At 40.1% G+C, this 24,693-nt stretch overlaps 1 protein-coding gene across 2 annotated transcripts in view; it reads right to left on the bottom strand.

Moving 5' to 3' along the window:
• LOC125250161 (intracisternal A particle-promoted polypeptide) overlaps nucleotides 1–24,693 on the bottom strand; it is a 79,647-nt gene that overhangs the window by 43,580 nt on the left and 11,374 nt on the right. For both annotated transcript variants that reach the window (XM_048162582.1, XM_048162580.1), the window contains exon 3: nucleotides 4,082–4,454. In XM_048162582.1, coding sequence (XP_048018539.1) covers nucleotides 4,082–4,418 — 337 coding nt within the window. In that variant the 5' untranslated portion in view covers nucleotides 4,419–4,454. The remainder of the gene's footprint in view (nucleotides 1–4,081; nucleotides 4,455–24,693) is intronic.

Genomic DNA, 24,693 nt, shown 5'->3' with positions numbered 1-24,693 from the left:
CGATGTATGCATGTATTGCCTCTGAATTTGCCTCTGAATTGCACTGGCTCTGTGGGCGTGGCCGCATTAGCGGGTAATGAGCTGAATCACAGACTTCTGACATGGCTCTCTTTTCATACAGATTACATAAACACAGAATGTTTGTTTTTGATTTGACTTACACGATTTAAAACCTGACATTTCAACGTTTCTTTAGACGTAAGTGTCATTTTTTTTGTCATTAGTATTCATAAGTTACAGTTCATTTTCTGAGAACTATCAGATTGGAGTTCGTTCAGAGGGAGAGGAGAGATCACGCATCATGTTAGTTTTCTTTATTTTACAAAAAGCACAACATTGTGTTTTTACTCTGAGTGTACACAAATAAAAGAAGACATTCTATAGTTTCAATTGATATATTACTTATGTCTCTATGACAAGAAATGACGGAGTATTTTAAGTCTGTTTTGCTGCAATGTGAAAAAAATCCTGCAAAACGCGCCGGCGCGTTTTCAGACCTCAGAGAGTTAATTGTTGAACATCAATTAAATTTTTACCCTCAAATGGGTTTGGGATTTTTTTGTATTTATTAATTCAGGGTACAGACACAGTCTCTATGTGATGATATCTAGGTAATAGAGTCTCTATGTGATGGGATTTATCTGACTTCTGTGATGTGAGACAGCTAGCTTGCTTCTTGACCTGGGCCCCAGTTTGTCATGTTTCAGCTCTAAGACTATGTGCCATATTACTAGAGAGAATAGCGGCACCATCCCAGGAGGGACAGATACCATCTCTTTTCAATAGGTCAGGTCTGCCCAAAAACTTTTCCAATTGTCTATGAACCCTATATTATTCTGCGGACACCACTTAGACAGTCAGCCATTGAGTGATGATAGTCCGCTAAGTATCTCATCACTCCGACAAACAGGAAAGGGTCCAGAGCAAATTACAGTGTCTGACATCATACTTGTGAGTTCTCAAACCTCTTTAATGTTAATTTTAGTGATCTCCGACTGGCAAAGTCGGACATAATTAGTGCCGACATGAATAATAATCTTAGAGTATTTACGATTAGCATTAGCCAGCACTTTTAAATTAGCTTTGATGTCAGGCGCTCTGGCTCCCGGCAAATATGACTATGCTGAATGGTGTCTCTATTTTCACGTTCTGTGTAATAGAATCACCAATAACTAGGGCACTTTCAACAGGACTCTCAGTGGATGCATCAATGAGTGGGAAGAACCTGTTTGAAGTTCTAATCGGAGTGGAAGAGCAGTGTTTTGTCCCGCGACTAGGCCGTCTCACGGTCACCCAATTGCCCCGCTGCGTGGGACCGAACAATGTACAGAGTTCATTAAGCTAGTCGCATCCAAAGCAGTATCTGAAGCCCTTACATTCTTACTATCCTCGAATAAAGTTTGGATGCGTGTCTCTAATTCTGAGATTTTCTCTGTCAGCCTAACTATTTCCCTGCATTGAATACCTCGTTGCTGACAGAGAAAGCTATACAATACATGTGTCAGGCAGTGCAAGAAACAACAAAAGGAGAGGATGACATAACTCACCGTGTTTGTAGACTGATCCGACTCACCAGTTGTGTGATGGATTCATAGAAAAAAAAGGAGCGCGCAAGAGAAAAAGACGGTAGGCACAAATAACAAGTTAACAGGCTAGCAAAATGCTAGCGTGTTGTGATAGCGTTTAATTTTAAAGATTAAAAGCTAGCAACATCAAATTAATGCGATAGACAATATCGGATATATGGTGATGATAATATAAACAACAAGGAATGATAGTAAGAGATTCAAAAGAAAGCTATACGGAGCTGCAGGCGCAAACCACTGAGCAGCGAGGCAGGCACCGTACCGTTCTCAACCCACGGTTCAGCACGCGCTTGTACCGCGGTTCATCTAATATCTGACAATGCATTCGCATCTATAATATGGTTTCTTGAAAATAAATAAAACAGACAGACAGAGTTAGGCTAATGTATGTTTCTAACGATGGATACTCATTCTGGCTGTCCCCTAAACTTTGTTCAATGTGAGTGCCGTATGCTCTATATGAGCAGTCATTTACGCCATCATCACCCTGGGTTGTTGATAGTGCGTGAGCGTAGGTGAGACCTGAACAGCAAGCATTGCTATCTGTTTTTAATTTACACTCATTTAAGCTTTGCTAATTTAAACATTTGAGCACAAGATGCAAAAGGGAACTTACGTGCACGCTCTGAGAAGATTTGTGCACTCATCCGAAGCACACACACAGATTCTGAGTTCTTTTTCAAGACTTGCGCTTGAACGGACAAATTCACACAAAAAAAAATATGTCCCATCTTGGCGAGTATCCTAGCAAACATAGTAGGTTATGTCTTAAGTGAGCTTAAACACTCGAGAAAAAACACATGTGTTCTGTATCAGTGTACTGTATCAGTGCAATATATCTTAAAGTGACAGTAGCCCTTGCATTCCTGCTGTCTGAATGTGTTTTTAATGTTAATCAAACAACAAAAGACAAGGAAATCACTCATTGCCCTTGACAGAATAGCATTTGTAACTTAATTAATAATTAATAATGATTAATCTTTAGTTAATTTATACAGTGAATTATATGCAACAATGTTTTACATTTGATTACTTTATTCAACTTCTGTACCTGAAAACTACTGTTAAGATACCTGAAAAACATTAAAAGCACTGTTTATTTTAATTTGTATCTTTGCTCTACTGTATTTTTTTGTGCTGTTTCTTGTAGTTAGATTATTTGTTTTTATTTTCTTTATTTTTATTTGACAGTAGTCCTTTTTTCCCTGAACATAGCACATACCGAACCGTACCGAAACAATGACCCTAAAACCGTGATAAAAACCGAACCGTGAGTAATTTACCATTGCACCCCTACTTCTATGGTTGTGAAAAGTAGTTTTCAGACCAGACAGAGTTGTCGCTAATTCATCCTATTGTGAAAGTTGTACAATGCATGGCCTAGGGCTGCTTGATTATGGCAAAAATTTTATCAGAAATACAATAAGAAACTAATTACAACCGAACAGACAAATAAATACAACAGAACAAAAACATAAATTAAATAAACAATGTTTTAAGTATTTCAGAAAGATGTACTAACAGTGGTATTCAGAAAACTGATAGCCTATAACAAAAAAATGTAATAATCAAATGTAAAATAACACTGCATAGTCTTACTGTATACATTAAATATAGATTAATCCTTATTAAAGGTACTTAAGTTTTTCAGTCAAGATCAGTGAGTGATTTCCTTTGTCATTTTTTGTTTGATTATCATTAATGACAGACTGCGGCAGCTATATTAGGCTGCTGTCACTTTAAGAGCTAATGCACAGATCCAATATACTGTTACACGTGCATTTTCTTTCTCAACTGTGTATGTTTATTTAAGACATAACCCACTGTGTTTACGTGAATACTGTCCAAAAAGGCATTTGACATTTTTGTTCACTCGTTTAGACACGTATCCAAAGCTCATTTGTTTATTGCACAGAGAGCCGCCTGTGGAACAGTATCTCTTTTGCGCCTTAATGCACTTTTAATAACACTGTTTAATATCAAACACGTCCCACAGTTTAGCAACAGTAGCCTGCATTATACACTACTCACTTATTTGGCTGATTTAGATCACAGCACCGCTGTGAAGGAAATAATTTTACCTCGATTATCTTGTTTTCATAATCGTTGGAAGCCAAAATCGAAATCGCAAATCAATTATGATTAATCGCACAGCCCTGGTGTGACCCCGTCACCAATCCGCTGTGTAATGTGCACACAACAGCAACTAAATGGTACCCCAGACAGGCGTGTAGCATGAGAAGAACAGTGATCTTACAACTTTGAAAATCGTGCAGTGTGTACTCAGCATAAGTCAAATAGCACACCTCTCCTCAAAAGTTGAATGATTTGAGGTATTGTTCATGTAACAGGTTGAGTTTAATACTTCTGAATAGAGGTTTGTTCAAATTAGTAATATTAATAGTGACATTGGCCATTAGCAAACACCACTAACTCGCTTCCTAGAGGTGTCTGTAGTGATGGACAAACATACAACATATATGACTCCAGCATACCAGTGTAAATAAATTCTAGGAGAATTTCAAAGACATCAGCCTCCACTCCAGCAATGCAAACCTCCTCCTCATGGGCTTCACTCATGCCTCCAGAGAACAGAGCAGCAAAATACGGGCCACTGGCAGCCAGCACCAGCTTATGGACCCCAAACACCTGCCCGCCTACCAGCAGTCGCACATCGCAGAAGTCAGAATGCAGACGCATCTTGTTCATCTGAGCTAGGAGGAGACGAGCATGTCTGTCTGAGGAGTAAATCCCATGATCGGTCACTGCCTTGGTTTCATCTCCTGCCACAGAACGCCGAGGGCATGGCAGAGATGGACCAGTGGAGGACATGATGATTCCAGCTGGGGACCACAACAATTCTTTTACCTAAAGCACACAGAGACACACAAACAGACACATTTAATAATGCTGTAACTGACTTTCTCATCCAAAGCCCCTCACAGTACACTTTTTATGAAGTCATGTAGAGTCACAATTGAACTGAGAATGCCTATTAAATTACAATTCAATTCTAAAATTGAAAGAATTTTAGAATTTTAGGAAGTTGATTACCTTTATATATTATATTGGATCATATTTTACTTTCTGTTTATGAGCCATGCTGGAAGAAAATTTAATCAACCACAAAAACCTAAAATGAAATGTTAACAACCATATAATGAACAGATTCAGCACACTGATGTCAATATTTACAGTTCTGCTCATTAATTTACATCCCTTGCTAAATATATTCTAGATATTAATAATTTTAACAAAAAAAGAGGGATCATTAAAAGTGTGTAATTTTAAGGGGCTGTAGCCCCTTATTGTAATCGTTAGCTTTCTTCTTTAGGGCCCAAGCCCTGAAAGGGTAAAGGCCTTGTTGTTTTCCTTAGGTTTATTAGGGCCCGAGCACTGATGGTGTGAGGAACCTATTGGAATTGCTCCGTTTATTATTATTATTAGGGCACAAGGCCTGAGAGGGTGAAGGCCCTATTGTTTTCCTTAGGATTATTATTAGGGCCCAAGCCCTGAAAGGGGCTTTTTGGGGGCCTTAACATGCTCAAAAACTCTTGAAAATTGGCACAAACATTGGAATCTGTGGCCATTAGGATGCCACAGAGGCTGGGACCCGGTGTGGCACAGGGACTCTACGGCACCCCCTTGAATAATTTTCGAAAATTTGGTCCATATATCAAACACGCTTGCATGTATTATTGCATGAATGGTGTTGCCATGGCGATGGTTTAAAGTAAGGACAAAAAAGGGAAACAGAAAGTGTCTCATATCTTGTAAAATCATTGTTTGATTCAAATTAAGATTGTGTGTTTGGTAATTTAACCTCGATGAATTTAAAATGAATGTACTATATTACAGATCTATATATATATATATATATATATATATATATATATATATATATACACACACACACACACACACACACACACACACACACACACAGTGGGTACGGAAAGTATTCAGACCCCTTAATTTTTTCACTCTTTGTTATATTGCAGCCATTTGCTAAAATCATTCAAGTTCATTTTTTTTCCTCATTAATGTACACAAAGCACCCCATATTGACAGAAAAACAGAATTGTTGACATTTTTGCAGATTTATTAAAAAAGAAAAACTGAAATATCACATGGTCCTAAGTATTCAAACCCTTTGCTGTGACACTCATATATTTAACTCAGGTGCTGTCCATTTCTTCTGATCATACTTGAGATGGTTCTACCCCTTCATTTGAGTCCAGCTGTGCTTGATTATACTGATTGGACTTGATTAGAAAAGCCACACACCTGTCTATATAAGACCTTACAGCTCACAGTGCATGTCAGAGCAAATGAGAATCATGAGGTCAAAGGAACTGCCTGAAGAGCTCAGAGACAGAATTGTGGCAAGGCACAGATCTGGCCAAGGTTACAGAAAACTTTATGCTGCACTTAAGGTTCCTAAGAGCAGAGTGGCCTCCATAATCCTTAAATGGAAGATGTTTGGGACGACCAGAACCCTTCCTAGAGCTGGCCGTCCGGCCAAACTGAGCTATCGGGGGAGAAGAGCCTTGGTGAGAGAGGTAAAGAAGAACCCAAAGATCACTGTGGCTGAGCTCCAGAGATGCAGTCGGGAGATGGGAGAAAGTTGTAGAAAGTCAACCATCACTGCAGCCCTCCACCAGTCAGGGCTTTATGGCAGAGTGGCCCGACGGAAGCCTCTCCTCAGTGCAAGACACATGAAAGCCCGCATGGAGTTTGCTAAAAAACACCTGAAGGACTCCAAGATGGTGAGAAATAAGATTCTCTGGTCTGATGAGACCAAGATAGAACTTTTTGGCCTTAAAGGTGCCCTAGAATTAAAAATTGAATTTATCTTGGCATAGTTAAATAACAAGAGTTCAGTACATGGAAATGACATACAGTGAGTCTCAAACACTGTTGTTTCCTCCTTCTTATATAAATCTCATTTGTTTAAAAGACCTCCAGCGAACAGGCGAATCTCAACATAACACCGACCGTTATGTAACAGTCGGGATCATTAATATGTACGCCCCCAATATTTGCAAATGCCAGCTCATGTTCAAGCATTAGACAAGGGCAGGACGTCTGGATGTGCACAGCTGAATCATCAGACTAGATAAGCAAGCAAGGACAACAGCGAAAAATGGCAGACGGAGCAATAATAACTGACATGATCCATGATATCATGATATTTTTAGTGATATTTGTAAATTGTCTTTCTAAATGTTTCGTTAGCATGTTGCTAATGTACTGTTAAATGTGATTAAAGTTACCATCGTTTCTTACTGTATTCACGGAGACAAGACTGTCGTTATTTTCATTTTTTAAACACTTGCAGTCTGTATAATTCATAAACACAACTTCATTCTTTGTAAATCTCTCCAACAGTGTGTAATGTTAGCTTTAGCCATGGAGCACCTTCAAACTCATTCAGAATCAAATGTAAACATCCAAATAAATACCATACTTAAGCGATTAGACATGTTGCATGACGAACACTTTGTAAAGATCCATTTTGAGGGTTAGCTGTGTGAACTTTATTTATGCTGTTTAAGGCAAGCGTGAGCTCCGTGGGCGGGAGCGTGACCATTTAAAGGGACCGCAGCCTAAATTGGCTCATATTTAATGATGCCCCAAAATAGGCAGTTAAAAAAATTAATGAAAAAAATCTATGGGGTATTTTGAGCTGAAACTTCACAGACACATTCAGGGGACACCTTAGACTTATATTACATCTTTTAAAAAGACGTTCTACGGCACCTTTAATTCTAAGCGGTATGTGTGGAGAAAACCAGGCACTACTCATCACCTGTCCAATACAGTCCCAACACTGAAGCATGGTGGTGGCAGCATCATGCTGTGGGGGTGTTTTTCAGCTGCAGGGACAGGACAACTGGTTGCAATCGAGGGAAAGATGAATGCGGTCAAGTACAGGGATATCCTGGACGAAAACCTTCTCCAGAGTGCTCAGGACCTCAGACTGGGCCGAAGGTTTACCTTCCAACAAGACAATGACCCTAAGCACACAGCTAAAATAAGGAAGGAGTGGCTTCACAACAACTCCGTGACTGTTCTTGAATGGCCCAACCAGAGCCCTGGCTTAAACCCAATTGCGCATCTCTGGAGAGACCTAAAAATGTCTGTCCACCAACGTTTACCATCCAACCTGACAGAACTGGAGGAATGGCAGAGGCAAACTTGTTGCATCTTTCCCAAAAAGACTCATGGCTGTATTAGATCAAAAGGGTGCTGTCAATATGGGGTGCTGTGTGTACATTAATGAGGAAAAAAAAAGAACTTAAATGATTTTAGCAAATGGCTGCAATATAACAAAGAGTGAACAATTTAAGGGGGTCTGAATACTTTCCGTACCCACTGTATGTCTTTAATTATTTATTGATATAATTCAAATTCATTAAAAAAACCTATTTAAGTACATTTCACATGATTTTATAAAAGTGTCTGTTTAAAATAAACTTGCATAAGTGAGCAGAAAAATCTAGACACGTATCTTACTCTTACCTGACACTGATAATAAAATCATCTTTGCAGTTTCCGTGATTTGTCTCCATTTATTAAATTTATAATTACATATTTTTCATCGGATACCACCCATATTGAAATTAAATAAAAGCATGCTTTTGGTGCATAACATTGGTGCGCAAACGGTAGCTCAGGTAGGTCAAAAAACACATGCAGAGAAGTGTTAGGATAATACAACATCAGCATTCAGATGGCATTCTGAACTTATTAATCTAATTAATACTAATTAATCTAAATTTAAATGATCACATAGATGTGGCTGTTGTGGTTCATGGTCATAGCAGCACCAACTGATGCAGTAAATGTGGTGAATTCAAATGACTGACACAGTCCTTTTATGTTTTCCCATTTTAAATGCCTATTGCTGGCCATGCACAGTTGCCCTGAAGCCATCGGGGTGGCGGTGGCTCTAGGGCTTGGGCCTGTCATCGCTGCTTGCAGCTATTTTTTTTTTCTCAAACTTCCAGGAACTTTTGGGGGCCTTACCATGCACGAAAACTCTTAAAAAACTTGCACACATGTCGGAATCATCGGCCATCAGGGCCGGGCAGAAGCTGGAACCCGGGCGTGGCAGGGGGGCTCGACAGCACCCCCTTGAATGGGGTCCAAAAACTTGGTCCATATGTCAAACATTCTTGCATGTATTAATATGAAGCTCGGTACACATATAGACCTCACTGGGCCAAACAACTTTCATGTTCTAAGTTATACGCCAACTCAACAGGAGGTCAGCTATTATGGGTTGATTGTAAAATGCATGCTCTGGAATTTGTTATACTTCTCACAGGCGATTAATCAGATCACCACCAAACTTGGTCAGCATGAAGTAAACACACTGAGGATGCTAAATTGTGAGTGGATTTTTGATATCTTAAATGGTTTGTACGTGGCAAGGCAACAAATTTATGGCGAAAAAAGGGAAGCAGGAAGTGTGTTATAACTTCTGCATTGATTGATTTTGATGAAACTTCAGCTGTGTGTTCGATGTAGGATGCCGATGACATGGATGTGACTATTGTGAGTCAAAGTTATAGTGCCACCAACTGGCAGCAGGAAGTGTGCCACTTTCAAAATGCTTTGAGATCACCCTCTTATTTTTACCCGATTTACTTAATCAGAATAATGTCAAGACATGGCGAATATAGACCTGTGAAAAGATTTTTGATATTTTAAACACTGTTGCCATAGCAACAGATCAAACTTCAATATTTGTTTTGGATGCTTTTGAGACCATTAGCATGCTTTGAATTGCATGAAACTTGACACACACATCAGAGATCTCATCCAGTAGACATGGGCAAAACCCTAGAAACGGGCAGGGAGGAGGGCCTCTATAGCACCACCTTTTGACAATAGTGGGGGGGGGGGGTAGTTTTACCTACAGTCACCAAACTCTGTATATATTGATCTCATCGAGCCGGACAACTTTCTAATTTACAGTCATTAGCTCCGACCAACAGGAAGACAGATATCTTCATTCAACAGATTCTTTCAAATACACTGATTCCTCCAGTAATGAAACAAGAGAATTTATGAGCGAATCATTGAATCATACATCCAAACAAATTTTATAAAAATAATTAATTCAAATAAATGTAAAAAATAATAAGACTGCAGCAATTAATATTTTGTAAGAACCTCTAGTAAATTAAATGTTATTTCATTTAGTTGTCATTCAGAATTGTGATCTCAGTTTGAAACAAACAAAAAAGTTTCTCAATTTATCCAGAATTGTGCAGCTCTAAGTTTCTTTAACAGTTATTTATTTAATATTTATATAAAATATAAGAAATATATGTTTACATTTTATTTTGCTTTGATTTAAAATTATTTGTTATTTACCTTAATTAAAAATGCATTGGTTAATTTCAAACATTTATTTCTACTGGTCTTTTTTAAAGGTTATTAAAACATTTTCAATAATTATCGATACCGAACAACATGAAACATTATATCATGATACACTTTTTTTAGCTGTATCGCCCAGCCCTAGCACAGAGAATCGGATGTGTTGGATTTACAACAAACTTTAAAGTTACTTACACAATGTGTATCTGATATGAATAAAACTTGTTTAATTATAATGGAAAGGATTGTTATTGCCGCTTTTATAGACATCAGTGTGTATTTTACAAATTCTAAATGCATTTTTTTGTTAGTACTCATGTTTATTTAAATGTCTGAAACCTAACATAACACTGGTTGAAAATACTGCATATTTGTGATATCAAAAGCGATGAGCGCGTCCGGCTTTGGCTCGGTGCCAGCCAAAGCGCACAAGCACATTTGAATTTGGCAGTTGATCATGTGATGCGCTGAACATTCTAATCACAATGGTGTGATCGTACGCTCCAAGGACCAGCCAAGACTGGTCACACCAGTGTGATCGTACATCTCAAAGCCCTTAGTGTGAGTGATATTACATACCAGGCTCTGCACAGACAGAATGTGCGGTGTGAAAGAGGGAATTTCCAGGTTATAAAACCTGCCAAAAGTGTTTTGAGCCACAAAACAAATATCCTGAATAGACATGCCCTTATCCCAAGCCCAAGACGACACCAGACTCTTCATGGAATGGGCACAAATATCTATTGGGCAATCGACACCTCGGGAAGCATAAACCAGGCGAATAGCTTCCACTATTCAATATGACAGTCTCTGCTTTTACACTGAATGCCCTTTCTTAGCGCCTCTGAAGCAGACAAATAGCTGTTCAAATGTACGGACGGCACAGTTTGGTGCAGTTAGATGATGAATACAGTCAGTCACAGGTGATCAACACTCCAATCCAGAAGGGGGTGTGCACGGTAATGTATTGTAGCCTAACCACTTTTAACAAGCATTAACCACCAATAATCAAAATAAGCTCTGTGTTTTGTTACATTTGATAAAAAACAAAGTGTGAACTTTCATATTCTGTCGATTTTATCATGAAATTCAAACAAAAAATGCAGTTTTGATGCTTTTTGATGTGGCATAACAGACGCTGTATAGGTGCCTCAGTTCCAGCAGCAGTGCGGAGTGCGAGTGAACGCGATCATTTTTTCCTCTTCACTACTAGTAACAGAATGAACATGAAATTAACATCTTATGGTATGTTGAAAGATACAGTACAACTGACTGAAACATATCTCGTGTAATAGCTCAATCTGTCTTTCAACCATGGAAAGATGTCAATAACGTAACGTAACCTTCAAGTGGTACAAAACAAGCCAATGGAAAGCTTGAGGTCCTTTCATCTACTTTATCAGAGATGAAAGAAGCACTCACCAACATAGGTATCAGAGTGGCCGCGACTGAAGAAGCAGTCAAAGTTCACGAAACCCGCATTGAATCATTGGAGAAATTATGTACACTCTTGGAGGCCGAATGTGAGAAGCTTAAGGAAAAGACCTGCGATCTAGAGTCAAGATCTCGGAGACAAAACATCCGAATCATCGGTGTAAAAGAAGGTGCAGAAAAGGGTAAACCTACCGAGTTTGTGACAAACCTGTTGATGCAAGTGTTGGATGCGGGGAGCTTTGACCGACCGATACAGATCGACAGGGCACACCGCTCGCTACAACCCCCAAGAGACGGCCGGTCACGGGCATTTATTGTTCGACTGCACCACTACCAAGTAAAAGAACATATTCTACGTCTGGCAAGATCGAACAAGCTGCAGTATGAAGGAAAAGAGATACATATCTTTCCCGACCTCGCCGCTGACGTCTTGAAACAGAGACAGAAGTTTGACGCCATACGAAAGAAATGCAGGGAACACGAAGTGAGATGCGGATTCGAGTTCCAAGTTCCAAGTTCATTGTGACCGTGAAGGACAAGGAAACGAAAACTTTTGTTTCGCACGAACAAGCAGAGGCATATTTACGGGGCGCAGTGGAAAATTGGTGAAATGCAGACGACGAGAACTTGACATGGAAGTTAGAAAGGACTTAGTAGAGACTTGCGTTTATTTAATTTCATTTGATATACAGGGAGTTCACAAGGTATTATTTCTTGTTCATTTGTAAGATAGTGGAGAGCTATTTTACAGGAAGAATGTTAGAGGGCATCAAGGGTGAGTCAAGTGATGCATATTTTTTTTTGATAGGCATCCATAATGTTAACATGGGATGCAATAGCGGGGGGAGGGAGGGGGAGAATGTTCTTCCTTACAAAGTTCGTAATGTTCATGGGTTGATGTTTTCTGTTAAGCTTGAAATGCAAGGTTTCATATACCACCTTTATTTAAGGAGAGCAGGCAAAACACGCTTTAATTTTTACACTAAATAGTGGAATAAATGTTTACGGTGGCAGCAAACTGAACCTACTAAGCTGGAATGTGCGTGGACTTAATAGTCCAATCAAAAGAGGAAAGGTTTATACACATCTTAAGAAACTGGGCTCAGAGGTAATATTTCTTCAGGAAACACATATCAAAAATACAGCGAAGTTCAGCATCAAAGCTCCTTGGATGTCTCAAGTCTATCAATCAAACTATTCTTGTAAAGCTAGAGGAGTAGCAATTATTATTAAAAAATCCGTCCCCTTTATACATAAGCAAACAATCATGGATAAAAATGGTAGGTACTTAGTTGTGTGTGGAGAGATAAATGCATTACCCATCACTTTAGTAAACGTTTATGGTCCTAACTTTGATGATCCTTTATTTTTTTGAGAATATTTTCAAAATTATACCAGATTTTGTACATTCACTGGTCATCATTGCAGGCGACTACAATTGTGTTTTAAATGCAAAGTTAGACACGCATCCCCGTCGGACTACAAAAAGCAAATCAGCAAGTGTACTAAGCAACTATATGCAAAAGTTAAACTTAATAGATAGCTGGAGAGCCTTGCATCCCACAGATCAAGATTACTCATTTTACTCTTCAGTTCATAAAACATATTCAAGAATTGACTTCTTTTTAATAGATTCAAGATTGCTGCAACATGTCGTTTCAACACAGTATCATAATAGACTGTTATCCGACCATGCCCCTATCTCTTTTAATTTAAAAATAAATTTGAGCAGAGGAAATTATGTCTGGAAATTCGATAACATGCTGCTAAATGATGTCAAATTCTGTGAATATCTCTCCAATAAGTTTTCATGGTTTTTAGAAAACAATGATAAAGGAGACGTTTCTGACTCTGTTCTATGGGAGACGATGCAAGCAGTTATCAGAGGCGATATTATTGCATACCAAACAGCTAAAAATAAAGAAAATGAAGCCAAATTAAATGAAATTGACAAACAATTAACACATTTAGAGATCGACTACAGGTCTACCAACAGCGAGACCACACTTAAGAAAATAGTGGCGATGCGAAGTGAATACAATTCGATTCTTTCTAAGAAAGTATCAAGACAACTTATTCATATCAGGCAAAAGCTATTTGAAATAGGCGATAAGCCCCAAAAATTACTTGCACGGCAATTGAAACAGGCTCAAGCATCGCGTGCAATACAGAAAATAAAATTGAACAATGGGACTGTAATTGTTAATTCTAAAGAAATTAATCATCATTTTGCTGATTTCTACAGGGAAGTTTATGAATCAAAGTGCGATATGACTGAAGAGTCAATAGAGAATTTTTTTTCTGATTTGAATCTTCCTACTCTCAGTACCGACGCAAAACAGTTCCTAGATAAAGAAATTACCTTGGAAGAAATAAATGAAGTAATATCGCAGTTACCTAATAATAAATCTGCTGGCCCGGATGGCCTTAGCGCTGAATTTTACAAAAAATTCAAGGACAACCTTGTACCTATGATTCAAAGATTGATTAAAGATGTAATAACACACAATAAATATCCACCAACAATGTATCAAGCGAATATAATACTAATTCTGAAACCGGGACGCGATAAGCAGCAAATGTCTTCATATCGTCCAATCTCTCTCATTTCCATTGAATCCAAGATTATAAGCAAAATTCTAGCAAACAGATTGAAAACATACATTTGTTCAATAATTCATCAAGATCAAACCGGCTTCATGCCCAACAGACATATTTACTTTAACTTAAGACGCCTGTTTAATATAATTTATCATAAGAAAAATTCAAAGGCTTGTGTAATCTCGCTAGATGCTCAACGAGCTTTTGATCAATTAGAATGGAAATATATGATTGTGGCCCTAAAGAAATTTGGTTTCGGTCCAGAATTTATTAAATGGATTGAAATAATGTACTCGCACCCAGTTGCATCTGTTATTACCAACCAAGACAACTCAAAGTCATTTAAACTATCACGTGGCACACGCCAGGGGTGTCCCCTGTCTCCCTTTTTATTTGCCATATCGATGGAACCGCTGGCAGCTAGTATTAGGCAACATCTCAGTATAGAGCCTATAACGACAATGGGCAGACCCCAATATCTGTCATTATATGCAGACGACATTCTCTTGTATATTTCTAATCCTGCAAAGTCCATTCCACCACTACTCAAGCTTATTGAAGAATTTGGCAGTTTCTCTGGATTCACAATTAATTGGGAAAAAAGTGAACTGATGCCAATCTCTGACGACCAAGAGATTGAGCAAGAACTCCTAGCCAGTACCAAATTTAAAATTGCAAACCAGCATTTCAAATATTTAGGTATAATAATTACTAAAAAGTCCAACATGCTTTTAAAAACAAACTGGAAAAAGAAAATTGATCAACTTAAAGACAATATAACCTTTTGGAAAACACTCCCCATGTCCATGGTAGGCAAAATAAATGCTATAAAAATGGTTGTACTTTCAAGATTTTTATATATATTTCAAGCTATCCCTTTTTTTATTCCGCTTCATCTTTTTAAACAGCTAGAATCTATTATAACAGACTTTATTTGGGCCAATAAGACAGCAAGGATTAATAAAAAACATCTTAACAAACCCAAGGATCATGGAGGGTTTGGGCTTCCAAATTTTAAAAATTACTATTGGGCAGCTAATCTAAACACTTTAGCGTGGTGGAGAAAGATCAGTTTAATGGAGCCAGACAAACCAGAATGGTTAGCTATAGAGGAAGCTTCTTGTAATAAGACTTCATTAATTGCCCTGTTTAACGGTCCCATTAAAATAGACTTAAAGTGTTATAATGGAAATACAGTTATTTCTAATTCAATTAAAGTATGGAAACAAATCAAGAAATATTTGGAAATTCCAGATATATCTGGATACTCCAATTTGCCATAATCATGCTTTTCCCCCAGGACTACACGATAAGTTCTTTCTTCAATGGAAACAAATAGGCATAACCACAATTAAAGACTTATACAATGAAGGTAAATTTAGCTCCTTTGACCAGCTAAAGCAACATCATGCCCTTGCCCCTGCAAATTTTTTCCGTTATTTGCAGGTTAGAGATTTCATCAGAAAGAATATTACAGATTTTGAAGTTTTGAAGTTTAACCCTAATTTAGAGAACATCATAAAGGTACAGCCTGGTATAAGCGGTGGTGTGTCTCGCTTCTACAATTTACTGCTAAAAAAGGTTAACACCAACACAGAAAAAATAAAACTTGACTGGGAGGAGGAAATGGGTTTTAACATTCATGAAAATAAGTGGGAGGAATGCTTGAGAAACATACATACATGCTCTGTGAATGCTAGACATAATTTGATTCAATTCAAGGTAATACATAGGCTCCATTATTCAAAATCAAAACTTCATAAAATATATCCTACAGTATCTCAACTCTGCAACAAATGTAAAACAGTAGACGGCACTTTGTTCCATTCTTTATGGTCATGCTCCAAAATCCAGCCATTTTGGAAAGGTATATTTAAATTTCTTTCTGAAGCACACTCTATCAATCTGGAGCCTGAACCCAGCATCGGTATTTTAGGAGCAAATAGTGCTTTTTGCAATAGATATCAAACACAATCCATTATGTTCTGTATGATGTTAGCAAAAAAACTTATTCTACAGATGTGGAAAGCAGACACTGTCCCAACCATTGAACTATGGACCAGAGAACTGGGCAATATGTTGCATCTGGAAGAACTGAGATACTCATTAAACGAGAAACTACCCACTTTTAATAAGATTTGGAATCCAATCAAATTATTCTTACAGGAGAACTGAATTAGCTTTTATATTTATGCTTTATTGCCTATTCCATACTGTCCAGTTTCACTTTATTTATTTTTTGTTTATGCTGTTGCTGTCCACCAATTTTTTATTTTTATTTATTTATTCACTTATTTGTTTTGCTGCTACTCAAATACAATATGCTTTTGTTTATAGAACATTTAAAAGAAACCTTCTATAATTAATCTAACAGGGAAGGGTTGGGGAGGGGGTTTTATTATAGATAAGTTGTAAAATTAGTCAAGCATATGTACAATGGTCCTATTAGAAAATTCCTGTTATGTACATTTTTTGTCTTTGTAACCATTGTGGAGATATTCATCTTAAAGAAATAAAAATAAATAAATAAATAAATAAATAATAAAAAAAAACAAGCCAATGGGAATTGGCCAGTGAGATTTACATGCCGAGCGCACCCACCTGGCACATCCGGGTATAAATAGGACCGGCATATTCACTTCCATTCATGCTTTTGCTTCGGAGCCGAACAGTCACACTGATCGGTCTTTCCTTTCACCTTCAAAACTGAAGTGCAAATTTCCTTCAACAAGAAAGCAAAACAGCAACTTAATTGCTATTTGGAGTTTCTCCTCAACAACAATTTTCACTGCTTTCTGCCTCGAAGCTCGTGGGGATTCTCAGCTGGTGTGAAGGCACGGCTCAGCGGTGTGTGCGGCAGCACGCTGAGACAGGAAAGCACAGCATTTCATCCCTGAACGCTTCAGCTGTCAGATGTCTTTTCGCCCGTGTGTTTCTAGATGCGGTCGTTTCCTGACGGCCACGATCGCTATCTCAAATGCCTGGGCAAACAGCATGCTGAGTCGATGCTCGTGGATAGTACATGTCCTCACATTCGGCGAGGATCTGATGTCGATCGCTGCATCAGAGAGTGGGCTCGAGTGGATCCCTCCACCGTGTCCCGAGCACTCGCGGTTGGATGATTGGTTTCTGGGTGCGGGGCGTGGTTCTCAGCCACATGCCGCCCCAGTGCCTTTCTTACAGGAAGTGCATGAGGAGGTTCAGAAGATGTGGAAGGCACCTTTTACTGCCAGGAACCATTCTTCTGCCTCCTCCACTCTCACTAGCCTCGATGGTGGGGCCGCCAAGGGTTACATGGAAATTCCACAGGTGTGACCCCTGGGTCAGATGATATCCAACCCTAACCCTAACCTGGACCCCAACCTGCTCACCGCCAAGGGCGCCCCCCTGTGGCTGCACAGGCTCCCGGGAGATCGGATTTGTCCCATCCTCCCCGAGCCTCCAGCAGGAAGGCAACGCAGCCCGTCCAGGCTGCTAAGCCCTCAAAAAAGAAGTCTCCGAAGCGGTCCTGAGACGGGTGGCCCAGAGATGGAGGGGACTGCTCTGACCCAGGAGATGGTGAAGGCACCGCTCCTTCCCCTGGGAGAAAGCCGGGTGGAGAATCCTGTGTTTCATTTTATTTCTGTTCCGTTGGTACCCACCTTTTCAATAAAAAAGCAGTTTCCAAAATCTCTGGGTCATACCAGGTCTGTGCTGACAGCGGGCGACGCACTGCTTCCTCACTCTCAGTCACACCCTCATTCGCCACGGGTAGGGCTTTGGCACTTCGGGTACATACAGCCTCCCCACGCCTCCCTGCCCTGTCCCTCACGGGACAGGGCGAAGCTGTGTAAGTGCACCCCTCTCACAGCCTCTACTTCAGGATGCTCTGCCTCCCGGGTTGGGCCACAGTGCTCCACGCTGCTACTTCCATGTCTCGATCCTCCCTCGACAGACCGTTTCTACATTTTGCATTTGAGGGTTGGGCATACCAGTACAATGTCCTACCCTTCAGGCTTTTCCTGTCTCCCCATGTCTTTACCAAAGTCGTGGAAAGAGCCCTTGGCCCGCTCAGGGAGGTGGGCGTTCGCATTCTCAACTATATCGACGACTGGCTCATTCTGGCCCAGTCCCAAGATCAGTTGTGCGAACACAGGGACCTGGTGCTCTCGCACCTCAGGTGGTTGGGGCTTCAGGTCAACTAGGAAAAGAGCAAACTTTCTCCTGTGCAGAGTATCTGGAGTTGGACTCGGTCAACATGACGGCGCGTCTCACCAACGAGCGTGCACAGTCAGTGCTGAACTGCCCGAATTCGTTCTCGCAGAAAACAGAGATTCCACTGAAACAATTTCAGAGGTTCCTGGGGCATATGGCATCCGCAGCCGCGGTCACGCCACGCGGATTGCTTCATATGAGACCGCTGGCTACACAGCCAAGTCCCGAGGTAGGCATGGCAAAATGGTACGCTTTGTGTGGTTATCACAACGAGTTGTCGCCGTACGTTCAGCCCGTGGTCGGACCTTGATTTTCCACGGGCCAGTGTGCCCCTAGTACAACTTGCAAGTGCTGCCCCTGGAGGAGGCAGACCCAGCCCTCGTGTTGCTGTGTCCTGTTGGTGCACTGTGCGTCTATGTGGACCGCACACAGAGCTTCAGAAGCTCTGAGCAGCTCTTTGTCTGCTTTGGAGGTAAGCAGAAGGGAAAGGCTGTCTCCAAACAGAGCTTGGCCCACTGAATAGTGGATGTCATCGCCTTGGCATACCAGTCCCAAGGCAAGCCGTGCCCCCTCGGGGTGAGAGCTCACTCCACTCAGGGTGTTGCTTCCTCCTGGGCGTTGCTCTATGGCGGACGTTTGCAGAGCTGCGGGCTGGGCAACACCAAACACATTCGCAAGGTTTTATAATCTCAGAGTGGTCCCGGTGTCCTTCTGTGTGCTGTCTAGATAGCCACGGGTTCTCGCTTGTTGTGCCATTTCCCTCTGACGAGGGAATACGAGCACTTTTCTGCTCCTCAGTTCAGTTCCCCAGATGGTGAACCCTGTGGAGTTCCTCCGGCATCCTGCGGCAGTCAGATGTGGTGGAGGCGTCTGACGGCAGGTCCAGTACTCATGTGCATGCCCGGTTGGTCAGCCCTTGTACTGGACTAGATGCCCATGTGATGTGATTCCCTCCAGGTAATCCCATATGTGTTTGTCCACAGTACGGTTTCCCTGATGGTAAACCCGTGTCTTTCCCTGGGCAGCTCTGCTCTGCACCTATCTCTGTTCCATAGTGTTCCTCCCTGGTTAGGTAGGTCCTACCTCAGAGATTTCCATATGCATTACTGCCCCACAGGTCAGTCCATATGAGTATTCCACACGCCACCTCCCTTCGGGCAGGGTGTGGTCTCCGTAGCATTTAACTCCATTGGACTGGGAACGCTTTCCTGCCATTTTGGTCATGGCTAAAAAAATGTGGGAATCGAGTCCCGAAGCACTCTTCCCTGGGGGTAAGGAACAGCAGCTTCGACCATCCCCTGAGTAACGCCCTGTCCACGCCATCCCACTGATATGGATGACTTCCTCGGGCTTACTCCGGATGCTGGAAGGTTATGACGTCTATGGTAGCACTTGCATTGGACACGCTACGGCTTGCCAGCATCTGCTTCCATCACTGTCTCAGAAAATATACAAAATATGAATGGAAGTGAGTATGCCGGTCCTATTTATACCTGGATGTGCCGGGTGGGTGCGGCTTGGCATGTAAATTTCACTGGCCAATTCCCATGGGCTCGTTTTGTACCACTTGGAGGTGATTGAGCTCCCAAGCAAGACCTCATTACGTCATTATCGACATAACGTCTCCGTTCGTTCCTTCAGGGAATGGGGGTTACAATAGTAACCTAGACGTTCTAAAGAGAAATGAACTCTAAAGAGAATTTTAGCCTATATAATAATTATACTTTACTTAACCTGTTAGTGATGTCTTAATTATTTAATATATGTTTAAATAAAACCATCATGAAAACAAGTTATGACAGCCAATGTGTAAATTATTATATTTCAACAACAAATTGGAGAAACATAATTTTATAATTAGATATAAAAATTAATGCAATTGTGCAATTTACATGTTTACATAATTTTTATTATTATTATTTGAGTGTTGATGATTAATTCTAAAAATAAATAGCAACTGAATTTAATAGTTTAGGCTCTGTTGTGAATTGTAACCTTTAATATTAGTAATGTGTAGTAATGTATAGTAATGTGTAATCAACAATCATTTGGTCCAAAATGCATACAAACACTCCTGACAGAGAGAGCATGCAAATCCCTGACTCGTTTCCCATTTGTTACAGTGAGCAACAGCGCCATCTTGAATGACAGCACTCTTTAGTTGCTTGACTCAAAGGCCGGGTTTGTCAGCACGCTGAGCACCAACGACAGGTCCAACAATGGAAAAGACGAGGACGGGGAGGATTCAGACATCTTGTGCCCCAAAAAAGCTCATTATCAAGTGGTGTTTACCCACTGACCTACCTTCTAAGTTATGAAAAGCAGCTATAGCAGCCACATAAACTTTTAGCATAGAGGGTGAGCTGCAAGCATTCAGTTGCTCCTGCAAGAATGCCAGGATAATGGACACTACACAATTTAGTGGGTCCTCTTCTTTGCCCATACACCAGTCCACAAATACTTTTCATTAAAGTGTAAAGGCATCTCATTGAAGGGGCTCTAGCCTCCACTATTGTGATCAGCACTTGTTGCAGAACAGAGAGTGGGGAACTGCCACACAGACCTGCCAAACATGCAGGTTTAATAGCTCCAGCCTGGGGTCGCAAACTGTCCCCCTGTCTGAGAGAGGAGGTCCCTTTATAACAAAATCTGCCATGGAGGAGTTAATGACAGATTCACCACCTTCAGAAAACACAGCTGGTTGGGCCACTTCGACGCAACTAGCAACAGTGTGCCCCTCTCCTCCCTGACTTTCTGCAATACCAGCTGCATTATTTTGACAGGGGGAAAAGCGTATTTCTGTTTTTTGGGCCAGTGGCTCAAAAGCGCATCCATGGAGCGATCAAGGGAGCGATCATCAAAGAGAACAGTGGGGGGTGGGCATTGTCCTCTGACACAAAGAGGTCAATCTTCACGTCGCTGAAGATACTCCATATAATTTTCATGGTCTGAGAGTAGTGTTGTCAAAAGTACCGGCACTTCGGTACCAAGTCGGTACTGAATTTTTGAAAATGTGACGATACCTGCATTTCTGTAGTACCGGTAGTACCGAGAATCCGGGTATATTCAGTACCCACTTATAGGGCTGTGGCAGTATTTACGTGAATATGAAGCACAAAGCTTTGTTTACAAAAGAAAAAATAGGTTAGCAATTAAATGTGACATCGCAGCCATGGAAACATTTTGATTCATGCCGAATGAGAAACAAGTGAGTCCATACATTTAAGCTTTGTATTCTGTTTTGGGAATCGTGATCTGGTCACATGATTAGCAGAGAATTTACCAATATTCCATTAGTTATTCCAAACTACACATTAGTTATCTCAAATCTTCACTCACACAGCGGATTATAAACGTTTCTTTTGTTCGCATTTAGGCTTATTATAGGCTATTTGCATTATTTACTGTGGTAAAGTAGAAAAAACACAGTAGGACAGAAACCTTTTTGCTTGCACGTCAATTTCTATTTAACGCAGTTTGTGCTTGTTATTAGACTTCATAAGACGCGTCAAGTTTATTTGTATAGTGCGTTTCACAAACGCCTGTGATTTTTACTTTCGTTTTCTCTGGCAGTGCAAAATCAAACATAGCCTGAATGTCTTGCCCCTGCGGAAGATAAAACTCGCTCTTCAGGCCTTTTACAACAAGTGTCAGTAACATCAGGAGAAAACATGAAGATATTATTAAAGAGAAATGGTCTCTTTCCTGCTCGTGTCCCTCATCCCTCTCAAAGCGCAGAGCGGTAGGCTATATCAAAGACTATAACGGGACTTTGGCTATATGACACGTCATTGTGTGGAAATAAAAAACAAATGTTTTTTGAAATAATATATAACTTTCTTATTATTTAGGTTACCATTATTTACCGATATTTATTTCATAGTTTTACAGGCTGTAGTGTGTTGTTTCACTGACGGAATAGCTAAAATAAACACGCACATCTGTTACCCCTGATGAAAAAAAAACAGCATATGCTGGTAGGTTTTGAAGCTGGTATGCTGGCTTGAGCTGGTTTATGCTGGTCCTATGCTGGTCCATGCTGGTCCAGGACCACCTCAGGACCAGCAGGACCAGTTTAGGACCAGGACTAGCACATGACCAGCATAAACCAGCTCAAACCAGCATACCAGCTTCAAAACCTACCTTACCAACTAATGCTGGTTTTTTCAGCAGTACAAAATGGATGTTTGAGCATTTATTTTTTTTTATTTTTTTTTTATATTTCAAAAAATATTTAATTGAGGTAGCCTATTTATACACACACAAACATTCACACACACTCCAAATCATATTTAAATTCAAATAGGCTATATAAAATAGTAAAATAGTTCCAACAGATTTTGCTGTGGTACCGAAATTGGTACCGAGAACCGTACAATTTTCATGGTATCGGTACCGACTACTGGAATTTTGGTACCGTGACAACACTATCTGAGGGTGCAATCTCCACTCCACTTAGGGCTGCACAATTAATCGAATTTCTAATCACGATTACGATTACGGATGCCATGATTTCATTATCGTTCAAAGGTGCGACTACAAGGAAAAATATCCACTTACATTATTCTGCGTGTTTAAGAGGTGTGTTATGAGCATGTAACATTGTGAGAGGCGAATCACAACTGCTTCAGAATGTAAAAGGTCTAACCCAGTGTAAAAGGAGATAACTGTGAAGTAGGTGTACACTGATATGTCGAACACACGTGAAACACCCTCTATTTTTAAAAAGCTGTGTACACACCCTATATATTAACTCCATAAACTAACTCTACAAATATGGAAAACAGTGATAGATGGACCTCTGAACCGTATGCTAAGGAGAAAATCCAGGGTGACTTTGAGCAGACCAAGCGAAACATGATTATGTATTTCTGATAAGGTAGCGACATTGGGCATCAACCACACGGCAAAAGCTAATACTTTTTCATATACTGTCTACTTTCTTTGTGTAACAGTTCTATCTAATAATGTATTAGACAGGACTGTTAAACAGATCGTAAACTAATGAAGACGGAGAATGCGAGCACTGTGTGTTCTCAGGATCTGTCTGAACTGTTCTCAGCGCCATCAAAATAAAAGTCCACCGCACCTTCAAAATAAAAGTAACAACAACAAGCGCAGTTTACGTCACTACAGGCCCTAGGGGAACATCAGTTCTTGGGGAACCACACTGGTGGCAAAAGCCCCTATTATTATACCATGCATATGTTGACTTTTTTATTATTATTATTATTTAAAGAAAAAAAAAAAACCAATATATAGTTGACATTTGAGGTTTAATGCTATAGAAAAACAATAAAAAATTGTGTTGTCAGATTGTTTTTTTTATTTTTATACAAAAATATGGCATGCAGTTGCTTCAAACAATGGTATACAGCTATTCAATACATCATTCAATGTAAATTGTGATAATCGTAATTAATAATCGCAATTACAATTTCAAAATTGACAATTATGATTTTTGTCATAAGCGTGCAGCCCTAACTCTACTCTGGACATTGGTCCTTGTACCGAACACTGGTCCTATCGCAGCGAGCTCCTCAGCCGGTCAGTGAGGCATTCTTGGTGACCACCTTCTGCCTGACCACTCTATCCATACTGATTCCCTGCTCATACATGCTCATATCGAGCCAGGGCATCAGCGCGTTGAGCACACATTATCATGATGTGCATTGTCCCTGCTTTCCACATTCTCCTTGGAACACGGTCCTTTAACCATAATTGCACTCTCAGAGCCAGAGCTAGTCCGAACGGCAGGACTTTGAACTGATAAGCAACACCTTTGAATGCAAACCTCAGAAAGTGCCTGTAATGAGGGGCTATCTGAATATGAAAATAGGCATCCTTCAGATCCACCGCTATGAAATAGTCTTTGCCAGCGCTCTGTTCATTGGTCTTAAATCCAATGTTGAACGCATGCTGCCATCATTTTTTGGAACCAGAAAATAACGGCTTTACAACCCGCAATTTCGTTGTGCTTCGGATACTATCTCTACTGCATCTTTGGCCAGGAGAGGTAATCTCTGTCCTTAAACCCTTTGAGCGTTACGGTCCCACATATGGGATTTAGAACATTCAGTGACATCACATAACTGCCAGATTCAAACTGTGCTTTCGTGCTTTTGCTGTGAGACGGACACGCTCAGCGCTTGTCGTATATCACAACTATGCAGTGTTTTCAGCCACATAATGTTTTTTTTAAGGTTTAAGACATTTAAATACACATAAGCACCAGGCATGTGACGTTATCAAATTTTCATGTTGCGATAATTGTTGAAGCTTTTATCACGTTATACTGTATGATCACGATATTGAAATACTTTGCAAAAAAGTGCTGTTATACTATAACAGGTTTAAGAACTCTTTTTCTTATAACAAAAAGAACTCTGAACATTTAAATACAAACCCGATTCCAAAAAAGTTGGGACACTGTACAAATTGTGACTAAAAAAGGAATGCAATAATTTACAAATCTATATATTTA

This window comes from Megalobrama amblycephala, linkage group LG17, assembly GCF_018812025.1.
Source record: "Megalobrama amblycephala isolate DHTTF-2021 linkage group LG17, ASM1881202v1, whole genome shotgun sequence".
NCBI lineage: Eukaryota > Metazoa > Chordata > Actinopteri > Cypriniformes > Xenocyprididae > Megalobrama > Megalobrama amblycephala.
This window is presented reverse-complemented; position numbering and strand designations above follow the sequence as displayed.